Genomic DNA, 14315 nt, shown 5'->3' on the forward strand with positions numbered 1-14315 from the left:
TTGATAATTAATCAATTTTACCAGTCAATAAATTATTATTCATAAAATCAGAAATTTTACTATTACCAATATTGTAAAAAACAGGTGCAGAAAATTTGGGAGTGCTAATTTTGATATTGGGAGTGCTAAGCACTCCCAAGCTCCCCCCTAGTTGCGCCCATGTTGGTACCTACTAAATTAAACCAATTATATATTAAATGTAGTAGTGTAGTACCTATTATGGTACCTACTTATTAATATTATTAATCATTATCTTACTTACTTTTACAAACTTATCTTTTTTTTTTGTATCCTTGGTTGTTAATTTAATTTTTATGTCTATCTTAGCATTACACTGGGTATTTTTTGATCTTCCTCTTTTATTGTCCGTTTTGGTTATTTTATTGAAACCACTATGATGGCATACATAGATTTTTCTAGTAAATATTAGGAACAACTATTATTAGAAAGCTTTTTTGAAATAAGTTAATTTATCTGATAAAATAAAATGTCACAATATGCACTAGGTATTGCACTATTATGGCAAATGATACCTATTTACATATTATTTAATATTACCTACATAAATATTAAAATAAAATAAAAAAGGTCAGAAAGTTGTTCCTAATAAGGGCTTCCATTAGGGCATGTAAAGGGGTAACATCTCACCCTCAAAAAAATGTGAAATTATAGTTATATTTTTAATTGTAAATAATAAACTATTTTTACTGATGATATTATACTACATGACATATTATAATATAGGTATATCATTTATATAATATATAAATTAAATAAATATATTCAATATTATTATGTTGTATATTTATTTTATGTTATTAACAAAAACAATTTTGATGGTTCTAAGTTGTTTTTTTTTATAATATTGTCAACCCCCTATGGGATCTGATTGATGGCCACCCATGTTACCACTCTGTTGAACAGTAGGCGTGGAGTGGGTCACTGTAATAAATGTGTTAAATTTGAATTCAATTATTTATCATTGTACAAATTCAAAAAACAATTATTTTAAGCTGAGAGTTATATCAAGTATATTTCATGAAATATTTTTTGATATGGCCATAAAGTACCTATGTTATTTGATTTAATTTTTACAGAAAACATAACATGTATTATATTTTTAAGATTTAGTTATTATAGTGTATATTATTAACATATTTTATAATTGTTATTAATTATATAAGGCTTACCACTTATAAGCCAATACTACTTTAGTTCTATAGTAAAGTATTATTACCTTAATAGTGTAAATGGGTTAATGGTATAAATAGGTTATATCTTAAAATGATTCAAATATTTTGCAAATGTCATTGTGTAATGCGTATATGTAAAAGATATAATTCAACATGAATATTTTTTGAGAATAAGAACAAAAAAAACACATAATTGTAAAATGAATACATTCATATTGCTCCTCTCATAATATTTAAAGTGATAAAAATAATAATGATCTCGATAATAATAGTTTGTAAGGACTAAAGATGTATTACAATTACACTTTACCAATAGTAATCGAACCATCTAAAATATATAATATAGTTTATTAACACAGATTATATGGAATATTATAATAAATATTGCATGATTTCATATTATTGTACTTAAAAAAAGTCCTATAAACATAATTCACAGTATGTTCCTACCTAATAAGTAATAATATAGGTATTTGATTTAAAGAATTAGACATTTTGCAATATTCAGGTTTTTTTATCACTAATAATTAAAGGTACATCTGCGGTATTTAAATATTAAATCATTTGACATTATGCTAAGTTTTAAAAATATTTCGCAAAAACTATTCAACTGCTATAATACTATAAACTATTCAGCTGTTATAAATATTTATTTTTGTTTTGAACATTTAATTGAATATATCTGCATTTAGTTATAGTATTATAGATACATAAATGCTTAAACGTACATAATTATTGCGTACCTAGGTCGTTATTATAGCATTATTAATTTACTATTTAGTAAATACGAAGTTAACTTACCTACACACAAATTTTGAACATTCATTAAATGCTGATTTATTATGCATACACCAACTTGTGTTTGTTTCATTGCTATACTCACTGATCCATCTAAAAATGTCTTGCTCAGAAAACAAATTTGAGCGATAAATATTACTTTCAACTTCAATCAGTTTAAACATTTTAGTAACACTATAGTCTATAACACTATATAATTATTTTAAAACAATAATCCATAAGTGGTATACACTTTTAATTGCACTGTCTATTGTAATGATTATTTTTAATCAATCATTACAGTATTACAGATATCATGAACATTATTCGTGTAAACCTTAAATTAGAAACCCATTTGATAATAAATACGCATGCGTTTGGTTGTAATGTTTTATTATAGAATCCAAACGGTAAAAATACAAAATATTAGTTGTTACCTGTTTATAAAAATACTAATTTATTTAATTCTCAATTCATTTAAAAGTTGCCTATAACCTATAGTACATAATATTAGTCTGATTTGTTTTATGTTCCTTATATCTACCTATTATATACATTTAAATAATTGTAATGTTTTATATTGTACTTTCTTAAATAAAACAATTTATTATAATCAGTATTGTATACAATGTGTATTTAAATGTATTATAGGTGACTCTTGTAAATTAACCATATGACTATATTATATTATAATAACTACCTGTAGACTATCTACTGTCTAATAATTCTAGTTTTATTTAATAACACAATCATTTACTTTATTATAATACTATTATTACAGACTATAATAATGAAAGTACATAATATTAGTCTAATTTGTTTTATCTTTCAGATTAAACTATCTTTACGCGCCTAAACATAATTCAAATTCGATGATATCATTTTATTTGTGTGCGGGAATTTAAAATCGACCAATGAGAGTGCGTAGATAATCATAGGTGCCGAAACGGACCCCAGAATGCTTATATGCCTCCGGGGCAACCCGGAAGAACTGGTCGACCCCGCAACACACGGAAAGATGTCCTTCCACTTAAAAAATGCAGTTCCATCTGACAAATATTTCGAATCATGGTTACCTCGATTTAGTGTTTTATCAGATATCATTTCTGACGGTAACCCTTTTCGATTTATTCGAATTGTTCCACAGGCCAGTGTTTTTTCAACTTTCAGCTTTTGAATTAACAATGAAGATGAAAAATAATTATCAAAATAAACCCCTCGGTTTTGATTCCACAAATGTTCTGTTAGTTCAAGTACCACACGTTCCCCAAGTCCATATTTTTCAAAACCAGAATTCACTAGTTCTTCTCTGCCTTGATAAACTTTAAAATTCATAATATAACCTTTTTGGTCAGCTAGGCACCACAGTTTGTATCCTCTTTTAATTGGTTTTATTGGGTTGTACTGTTTTAGTGACGATCTACCTTTAAACTTCATCATGCTTTCATCTACACTCACTTCCCTTGTCCCAATATAATGCTGTTTGAAAACGAAATTCATTTTGTCAATCATAGGCCTTATTGTGTATAGTTTATCTTTATTATTATCTGGCAGAGCAGTGTTGTCATTACAATGTAAATTAACAAGAATCTTATCAAATAAAGCACGGGGCATTGATTCAGCAATAAGTTTTACCCCCAAATCATGGGAAGTAGACCAATAGTCTTTCGATGAAGGTAAGCGATTGTATCCCATAATAAAATTTATACCAATAAATGCTAGCATATTTTCATTTTTTATATTCAAGTTTTTACCATTTTGTGTTCCATAAAGATTTGTCTGATATACTATGTTCTCTAAAATACAATCCATGAATACTAAAAAAACATCAGTAGGAGGATTAAACTTTGAAAATGAATTTTCATTAGCTCCTGTTGGTAGATTGTACTCAGGCCTGGATGTAGGAACATTAAATTTTCTTTTCCACACAGGATTGAATGCATGGTTCTCATCAGCTGAATCAATATTTACTTCCCTGAGTGTTTTAGTAGTTGAACTAACTTTTTTTTTTTAATTTGTCTAGCCTTTTGATATTTTTTAATTTGTGCACTCACATTTCTCAAGTTAACATCCAATATGTCTAAAAAACAAATATATAATTAAATAAAATGAATTTGTTTTATAATTAATTAAAACATACCAATATTATTGACATTTTTTTCAGAATCTTCATTAGATGTTGTTGGTAGCAAAAATCAGTTGAGCTTTCGCAGATTTCTTTATTTGTATCCAAATTTCCCAATTCATCAACATACACAATTTCTAAAAATTATATATAATATTATAATAAATCAAACTAATTTTATACTTGAGAGCATACCCATATTTTCAATATCAAAATCAACAAATGAAGTAGCATTTTGTAATGGTTCAAATTCCTCAGTAGCATTATGTAATGGGTCAAATTCATCATCACCTGAAAAATCTTCAATGTCAGAATTGAATGCAGCATCATCGGGAATTTCCTCTAGCATGCATTCTATTTCTTCTATAGTAGTCGGTTAGCGGTTCTTTGCATGTTAGAAACAAAACAGTTTTGAAATTAATATATTTTATTTCAACAGACCTTTTATGCAAAAATCTAAATGACAGACGGGACTTTCAAGTCCCACCAACAAAATACAATCTAATATGTATAAAAAGTTAAAATTACAAGTGTAAAATATTTTTATACATTCCTTATATATTATTACACAATAATAAGTAAAAAATAGTGCATCATTACCTTCAAAATTAATTTAGAGTTGTGATTTTCGTCAGCACTTTACCATAAATACGTGAACGCGTAATTGAAATTTTCGACACGCATAAAAACACTGATAATGTATGATTGTGATTATGTTATTATTTTTCTTTGATTATATATGGGACTGATAAGTCCCGACAGGCGTTACCAACGTTATAAAATAAATGTACTATTATATATAATTTTTTTTTCCGCCGGGACTTTAAAGTCCCGCCAGTCTACAAAGGGTTAAGGTGTGGGTTCCAGGTATTTTTGCGGTCGAATGTGATTCCTAGTATTTTAATTGATTTTGAGGTTTGTATTGGGATGTTAATCATTCTAATGTCTAATGATGGATATTTTTTAGATCGGGTGAATGTGATGCTCTGGGATTCAATTGGGGAAAAACGGTATCCTGATGTCTCGAACCATGCCGCAAGTGATAATATTGTGTCTTGTAGGCAGGGCTGGGCAAGATACCTCAAAAAAAGTATCTAAATACAAGATACAAGATACATTTATAACTAGTATCTAAATACAAGATACAAGATACTATAATATTTTTAAAGATACTAGATACAAGATACATGTATCTGAGATACGTATAAGATACAAGATACTTAATATATTTATTTATTTTTATGAATTTCTTAATTTACCTTGGATACAATTTTATCATACATAATTTATATTATATTATAGCTTATAAATGTATAATGATACATGTATTTCTCATTAACAATATAATTTCAAATAACATTATATACGCTTAATAAACTAATAATACTAATACTAATAATAAACAAATGAAATAATAGGTAAAAAGATTTACAGTCTATAAAAAAATTATGTACTCAATAAGAAAACGTTATGAAAAAAAAAAAAATTTATAAATTAGCTATGTTTACTTATTATTTATTAAATGTTAAAATGTAGGTGATTTATATAAATATTTAATTATGTTATTTATATCCCATGTTTTGAAATAAATTCCTGGTTACCCTTTAAAGAGACTAATTTTTTGAAAGTTTCATCTGACATACTAGATCTACACGGAGAATGAATAAACCCAGCAAAAGAAAATAGTCGTTCAACAGCTGCTGAAGAGGTTAGGCTTGTATTAAATTTTATGAATAATTTTTTTATTTTAGGATAATTATCTAAGCAACTAAATGATTTATTTTTATCATTTAAAAAACTTATAAATTCATGTTCGTTACTTGACTGTTGTCCAAACTGGTATGAAACATATTTCTTGAATGTATCTAGTATCTTAATCATAAAAAGATACTAGATACAAGTAAATAAAGTATTTAAATACCCGATACAAGATACATCCAAATTATGTATCTCGATACAAGATACAAGATACAATTGTATCTAAGATACGTATCTTAAATACTAGTATCTAAGATACTGCCCTGCTTGTAGGTATGGTTGTATGCAGGATAAGTTTTTTGCGGAGCACCAAATGTTTAGGTCGTCTGCAAAGAGAGAAGATTTTACAGGGAATTTGATTCTTTCGCAGAGGTCGTTGATGGCTACAAGGAATAAGGTGACTGAGAGAGTGAATCCTTGTGGTACTCCGTTTTCTTGATTGAAGATTGAAGAGAGATGACCGTTAATTTTGACTTGGAAAGATCTGTATTCCAAGAAATGTTTGACAAAGAGCAGTAGGTTACCGTTACATAAGATTTTTTGTAATTGTTCGATTATCCGGGGGCGCCATGAGGTGTCATATGCTTTCGCTATGTCGAGGGCGACAAGTCCCAAGGCTTGGTTGGTTTCTAGGGACTTAGTTTTTCTTTTTGGATTTCATGTAGACTGTTGTATGTGCTCCTGTGTTTACGGAAACCATTTTGTTGTGGAGAAAGATAGCGAGTTTTTTCGAGAAACCATCTCAGTCGCGAATCGATGATCTTTTCAAGTATTTTACACGTTGTGTTGAGGAGAGATATTGGTCTATATCCCTCTCTGCTAAATTTGTCCTTCCCTGGTTTTAAAATCGGGATGACAATAGCGTGTTTCCAAGATTTTAGGATTTGTCCGGTATTCCATATTTTGTTGTACAAGTGGAGGAGGAACTGTATTGCTGATGAAGGTAGGTTGTGTAAGAAACTGTAGGGGATTTCATCAGGTCCAGGAGAGAGGCTAGAGCATTTGGAAAAGGCCCAGTTTAGCTCCTTAGCACTAATAGGGATGTTTAGGTGGTGTTGATCCTGATTTAATAGGCTGAAGTTAGGTTGGAGCAAATGCTGTCTACTGGTCTGGTTATTAATAAGAAATGATTCATTGTAGTTGATGTCCGAACTGTTCAAATAGAAATGGTTACCGAGAAGATTAGCAACCTCGATTGGATCGGTGAGGAGAATGTTGTCATTTAATATGTGGGTCTGTTTTTCTTTGCTGTTGCCTCGTAAAGATCTGATTTTGCTTCTTAAAGAGCTGGGGTCGCTTTTGGGGCCTATGGTAGAAGTGAAGTTCTTCCAAGAGGATGCTTTACTGTGTTTTACGAGGAATTTAGTTTTTGCACGAAGTTCTTTTAGGCGTATGTGATCCTCGATTTTTCCCGTTTTTTGGAACCGTTTTAATGCGATATTCTTTTCCTTAATAGATAGCTTGATTTGGGGGTTCCACCAAGGAACTTTAGGGTCGTTTAAAGTGCCATTTATTTTTCTAATTGATATGTGTGCTGCATTAGTTAAAGAATTGGTTTTGTGGGCAACGTCATTTTCGATCGGACCATTTGGTGGAGGTGGGTTTGTGTTTACATAGGCTTCGAATAGTTGGGAGAAGAGATTCCAGTTGGGATTTTTGAGTTTTTCATTTGTCGGGAGACGTAGGTGAGGTTGCTTTGCTAGAAAGAAGCTCGATCTTGATTGGGATTTAATCACTGTCGTATATTTCGGGAAGGGTTGACCATGAAGTGCGTTGGGCAAGGTTTGAGCTGCATAATGATAGGTCAATCACTGAAAATTTTCCATTCGAGGGATTGAGTCGGGTGGGTTCACCGCTATTGAGTAGTATAATGTGGTCAGTCTCGAGGACTTTTTCTATTTGTTTTCCCCGGTCATCGGTTTTTTCCGATCCCCAGCTTAAGCCGTGATTGTTGAAATCTTCCAGGAGGAGAAAGGGGGATGAAAGTTGTTGTATTATGTTCTCAATATCAGTGAACTTAAATAGTTTTTGGTTTGGTATATAAATATTGCAGATGGTGATGCTAGACTCGAGTTGGATGGATATTGCCACCACTTCTAGAGGAGATTGGATCTGGAATTGAGAACTTGGATGTCAGATCTGACCAGTATCACTACTCCTCCGCTAGCTCGGTTGCATGCTGTTCTGTTGGTTGAGAAGACGTTGAAGTTTTTGATGGACGGGGTGAAGGTATTATTGAGGTTGGTTTCTTGTAAGCATATAATGATTGGGTCGTGTTGTTGATTTATTAGTTTAATATTATTAAGTTTTTTGACAAGGCTGTTAATATTCCACTGTTGTTCGCGCAAGTTATCGAGTGCGATAACTTCAAATAGATTTTATTACCGCCCTAATCGCGACTCCTCTCTTCTGGGGTCGATGGCCCTATTATGTACTATTTTAAAATCGATTGCCCGACAGTAAAAACGAATTAGTAGGTCAACGGCCCTAACAATCACGTATCTTTACGGAATTATAACCGCCGTAAAGATTACGTATAGATATTGCCCTATCTCAGGTGATATAGGGTCATTGGCCACTAATTTCGAATAGCATATTTTTTGGTGTTGTCGGAGACACCGGCAAAAGGAATAGTGACTCCTCCGTGCGACGCCTTCATGGTAACAAGTTGTCGGCACGTTGCCTCCTCAGACCGTCTTGTGAACTTCGTCAAAGTGTCCAAGTGTGCACCCGTTTTAGGCTTTTACCTTCGCATAGGTCGGTTTACTTGTGTTTGAAATCAAAACGGTTACACTTCTCGCGTTCTGAACCGTATATATATATATATCGTTGTCGCGTTCTCCGCACTCCGCTAAACTTAAATATATATATATACACTGTCTCGCGGTCTTCGTTTAGAATTGAGGCTTTGTCGTTCCGATTGTCGGTAAATTAATATAATATTACAACGCGACTTCCGTTGTGTACCGATCGGTCGACGTGTGTGAATTACAAGTGTGGTCTACTATTAGATCTTATTATCATTGTTTTGGTTGCTTGTTGTTATACCGTCGTGCTCAAGACGAAACAGCTGACCAGTGGCCTGACTGTCGCCGTCAATTGGTCACCTGCCAACGACAACATCGGCATAGGAACGGAGTCACATAAATACTGTCATTATTTTCATATCTTATATTTTTATATATATACAAATTTTACCACGACTGTTTAAATCGTGTTTGGCCGAATATTATTATTATTATTTCTTATTATTCTTATTATTATTATTATCACCACGACGAAAGTGATTGTGATATCTGTTAGTCTATTATCAATCTTTGTATAAACTGTCAACACTTCGTCGTTGGTGATACGTTAATTTATACGTTGTCATATTATAATTGTGTAATCCATACTTTACATACAACTCGAATGTTTATATTTTGTATGGTCACCTCTCTTTAAGCAATTATCCACGGTTATTCCTAGTTCATCTTTCGGTGGTGTAGTCATCGAGGCCGACCACAGATTCGTAGGAGCCTCGTGGCTAAACAACTGTATTACATTTATGCTCATTGTATATATTTTATTGTTTATTATTAATTATTGATTTTGTGTGGGGTCTGTTGGTTCTTCGGGCATTAATTGGAATAATAAATTACGAAATTTAGTTAGTTTAGTTTACATTCTGGAGTTTTTAATCATGACGTAGGTTTTTTCGATTATTGCCATTAGTGTACGTAATTCGATGTTTGCTTCTTCGCATAGGGAGCGTATATTCACGGACATATTTGAAGAACATTCAACCAGGTACTTGAATTGGGTGTATGTTATTGGCAGAGGTTTGTCGTCATAGAATAATTTCTGGGCCGGATTGAGGAGGTCATCGGGGGTGTCGTCGTCAGTAATTGAAGAAGAATTAGACTGAGATCTAATTTTTTGTTTTTTTTTGTTTTTGAACAGCTTGTTGGGCTACTTTTAAAAGGGGGGTTGAAGGGGAGGGGCATTTGGGATGAGGTGTCAGATATGGCTCTTTTGTTTTGAATATTGGTCTGCTTAGTATGGGGGATTTGTTCGGTATTAGACAAAACTTGGGATGTCGATATGACGTGTTGTTCGTGAGTATCTAATTCCTTGGTTTCCGTGTTGAATTAGGTGGGGGGGTGTTGGGGGTATATGTTCTTCATTGGAGTTCAGATTGGTGTGTTGAAAATCGTGTTGAGAAGTTTGGCTTACTGCTTGATCAGGATCGATGAGGGGTGGTGTCAGATCGCTTGTTGGTGTGTCTATAACAGTGTTTTTGGAAGATGTGGTAGGAGGAAAAGGTGTTTCGGTGATAATAGAGACATTTATTTTGCAGGTCTGGGTTGTGTGCCCCGTTGTCTTGCATGTGTAACAAGTAATCGTGTCATCCGTGAAAAAAATTCTGAACCGAGACTGGTTGTGGTTTAGGATCAGCGACCCAGGGAGTTTTATCGTATCTTCGTGCTTGATATATATTTGTTTACGGAAACTTAGAATGTGTTCGTTCTAATCTAAGTTAATTCCAGCTTTAAGGAAGTTAATTTGTGATGTGGGTGATACACCCAGATTGTTTACGTATTACGTGATTGGGTATGGACTGGCATACGTTAGATATTACTATACGCTTAGCTGGGTTTAGTATTTCTTGACCGTTTATATTTATTATTTGTGTTTTAGACAGAAGGGATTCGAGAATTTCTTTACAGGATAAAAATATGCAGAATCTATTGTTGGAAATTCTGGAGACGAATAGTATATTTCTAGGTTGAACGATTTGTCCGATGGCTAAAATATAATCTTTTTGTGGAACTCCGTCGATTGAATTGAATACTATCGCTTGTTCTCTGTTAGGAGTGGTCTCCTTTGCTGTGATGCTAGCGAAGTTAATGGGAGTATCTGTATTATTTATATTGTTGCTGGTAATCTGACTGGTGTAATTAGTGTTATCGGTGTTGGTTGCGGTCGTGGCAGTGATGGCTGGGGGAAGAGAAGTGCTGGCGGCGGTGTTCTTTGCGATAACGGTCTGTTGCGATATTGAGTTGCACGGATTTAATTGATTTGGTTTGGTTGAAGGTAATGTAGCATTTTTGGTATTGGTAGTAGATGAATTTGTGGTTGTTTTTTTGGGAAAGTGTAGGGTGTTTGCTCTATTGAGGTTTGATGGGGGGGGGGGGGGGCATTTTGCCCGAAGTGTTTCTGTTCATTTCGAAATTGCCGAAGATTGGGTGTATAATTATATAATAATCATATTACCTGATATCGATGCAATGAAATGTGACTGGGGTTTCGCTATCGAAGCTATAAAAGCGCACTCACGGTAAGATAACACACGTGTTGCTCTGTCGAGTGAGGAACACGTACTGGCGTATTGATTATAAAAGTGTCTGGTGGTACTCGATGATAAAAAGGTTGGGAACCCCTGGGACAGTGGATCGCAAATAAATTTTGTCTCGCGAAAAATGACCAAGATGTTAAATATTTCTCGAGAGCAAATCGAGTTACCAGTAACTGGGATATGCGCTAACCGTGTACATTCGACGGCATGTGTTATTATAGATGTACTGTCCAGGATTAAAGATTTTCAAGTTGCACTAGTATGTCACGTTCTGCCTACCATTGTAGATGATCTTTCGCATACCCAAGGAATTTGATTCCCAGTTGGCGGATCCGTTGTTTCATTCGTCAGGAGCTATAGACTTGCTAATAGGAGGTGGAGTCTTTTTTGACATACTGGAAGCTAGACGTGTTAGTTTGGGTACAGGGTCGCTATGTTTGCAGGACACTAAATTTGGTTGGGTCATTACGGGAGAGGTTGGAGCCGTGTCCCTCCTAAACATCAATTCTGTTGGTCAGGCGCTAGAATACGGATGGATTGCCGTAGAAAATAGTAAAGATGCAAATGCAAATAACTTATCTAAAGTGAGCAGAAAGTTCTTGGACGAAAAAGAAGTAGCAAGACACTTTCAAGAAACAGCAAAACGCAATCAGGATGGAAGATTCGTGTTACGATTACCATTAAAATCTGAAGTAAAGAATCTAGGAGACACTTTGAACATGGCAACATCAAGGTTTTTGATCGTGAAACGTAGGCTACAGCAAGATGAATCGTTAAGAGAAGCTTATGTCAACTTTATGAAAGAGTATGAAGATGCAGGTCATATGCATGAGGTGCACAGCAGTGATCCAGTTGCCGATAATATTTTCTATTTACCTCACCACCCAGTAGTAAAGCTGTTGAGCTTAACAACGAAGCTACGATTCGTCTTTGACGCCTCGGCCAAAAGCTCAACTGGAGTCTCACTCAACGATGTGCTCATGTGTGGGCCCACAGTGCAAGAGGAACTATTCAGTATATTGATACGGTTTCGAGCGCATCAGTACGCCATAACTGCTGATGTAGAGAAGACGTTTCGTCAGGTAGAGGTATCCAAGGAAGATCAGGACCTGCAACGTATAGTATGGCGAGAGAGTCCAAGTGAGGTGCTTCGTAAGTATAGGTTAGCGACAGTCACCTATGGTACCACATCTGCATCATTTATGGCTACTCAGTGTCTCGCGTCGCTTGCTGAAGCAGAAGAACTAAGATTGCCGAGGGCAGCGAAGGCAATACATAGAGACTTCTATATGGACGATCTTATCACTGGAGCTGAGACTATAAATGAATGCAAGACGTTATAATCGCAAATCAGCAAAATTTTAGAATCAGCCAAACTGCCACTTAGAAAATGGTGCTCAAACTCGGCGGAAATATTCAAAAGCGTAGAATCACCCGAAGTGGAACCATTATTCATAATCAAAATAGAAGCCGATGAGATAGTAAAATCACTGGGGCTATGTTGGAAGCCAACACAGGATGTGCTTGGATATCAGGTTGTGCCTGCAGCTAACAGTCCAAGATGTACAAAAAGAACATTGATATCAGACTTCAACAGTATTTTCGATCCTTTGGGTTTTTTAACACCGATACTAATTAAAGGTAAAATATTCTTACAGCAGCTGTGGCAGATAAAGATAGACTGGGACCAACCAATACCAGAATATATAAGGGAGAAGTGGCTCCGATTCTACAAACAGTTCGAGGAACTCGAGACATTATCGATTCCCAGGAAGTGCAAGCCATTCATGAGCGATCATATTGAGGTGCATGGATTCTGTGACGCCTCGGAAAAAGCTTATGGTGCATGTATTTATGTGCGAAGTAAAGACCAGAATGAACAGTGGTGTTCACGGCTATTATGTTCAAAATCAAGAGTAGCACCAGTCAAGGGAGCTACAATACCGCGTTTAGAGCTTGAAGGCGCTCTGGTGTTAGCACAGTTAGCAGAAAAGGTAGCTGCAGCATGGGAATTAGATGTCAAGAACTTCTACCTCTGGACTGATTCAATGGTGGCATTGGGTTGGATCCGAAGTGAAGCAACTAGATTTAAAACCTACATCGTGAACCGCGTAATCCAAATACTTGAGCTAACCAATGCACAACAATGGAGACATGTAGGGACTGCAGACAATCCAGCGGACATACTATCCAGAGGAGCATTGGTACAAGAGCTAAAGGTCTCCGAGTTATGGTGGAATGGACCACAGTGGTTAAGCTACAGTAATGATGGTTGGGAGCATTCAGTCACCACCTTACCAGAAGAAGAAACATTGCCAGAAAGGCGAGTAATTAAGCTCGCACTCGCCGTGATTGATCAGTCAATCGGATTAATCGAACATTACTCAAATTGGCGGCAACTAGTGAGAGCCGTTGCCTGGCTTCTTAAGTTCATAGATTTCCGAAGAACAAGACAGATCGGCACAACAGCACGGCACCTAAGTGTATCGTATTTAAAGAAGGCCGAAACTGGCTTAATAAGGCAAGCACAGTTACAAGAATTCAATGAAGAATACTCCTTGTTAAGCAAAAACAAAGAAGTATCAAGACGTAGTAAATTAAAGGGACTATATCCGTTGCTCCAAGGTGAAAACTTAATACTAGTTGGAGGAAGATTGGACAACGCCCAAATTGCAGAGAATCAAAAGCATCTTATTGTGTTACCCGCAAACCACAAAATTACCAGGCTAATTTTTGAAGACACTCACCAGACACTTCTTCATTGCGGACCTCAAGCATTATTAGCAGAGGTTAGGCAACGGTACTGGCCAATCATAGGCAGAAGCATGGCTCGTTCTGTCACGAAACGTTGTGTGACTTGCGTTTGAGCAAGGCCAAGATTTGTATGTCCTCTAATGGCTCCGTTACCAAAGCATCGCGTAGCCCCTACTAGACCATTTTCTGTCAGTGGTGTAGACTTCGCTGGGCCTTTAATAATAAGAAGTGGAATACGGCGCTAAACAGGAATAAAGGCATGGATTGCAGTCTTTGTATGTCTTTCCACAAGGGCCATTCACCTAGAGCCAGTTGTCGGGTTGACAAGTGGAGCATTTTTGGCATCATTACGGCGTTTCATGTCACGAAG

General features: G+C 34.9%; 1 protein-coding gene across 1 annotated transcript; it reads left to right on the plus strand.

Annotated features, from left to right (window-relative positions):
* Positions 1 to 11315: 11315 nt before the first annotated feature.
* Positions 11316 to 14058, plus strand: LOC112592723. Its single transcript, XM_025336877.1, has 3 exons — positions 11316 to 11450; positions 11515 to 12527; positions 12579 to 14058. Exons 1-3 carry the CDS (start codon positions 11316 to 11318, stop codon positions 14056 to 14058), a joined length of 2628 nt encoding a protein of 875 aa, XP_025192662.1.
* Positions 14059 to 14315: the final 257 nt, after the last annotated feature.

The sequence above is a fragment of the Melanaphis sacchari genome, unplaced genomic scaffold (genome assembly GCF_002803265.2).
Source record: "Melanaphis sacchari strain LSU unplaced genomic scaffold, SCAv2.0 Contig187_pilon_pilon, whole genome shotgun sequence".
Lineage (NCBI taxonomy): Eukaryota > Metazoa > Arthropoda > Insecta > Hemiptera > Aphididae > Melanaphis > Melanaphis sacchari.

What these genes read in the sequence shown, in the direction of transcription:
- LOC112592723 (XM_025336877.1), top strand. Translation starts at nt 11,316, where the DNA reads ATGACCAAGATGTTAAATATTTCTCGAGAGCAAATCGAGTTACCAGTA. An exon ending in AAGATTTTCAAGTTGCACTA is followed by an intron (nt 11,451 to 11,514) that starts GTATGTCACGTT and finishes TTTGATTCCCAG; the next exon opens with TTGGCGGATCCGTTGTTTCA. An exon ending in ACTATAAATGAATGCAAGAC is followed by an intron (nt 12,528 to 12,578) that starts GTTATAATCGCA and finishes ACTGCCACTTAG; the next exon opens with AAAATGGTGCTCAAACTCGG.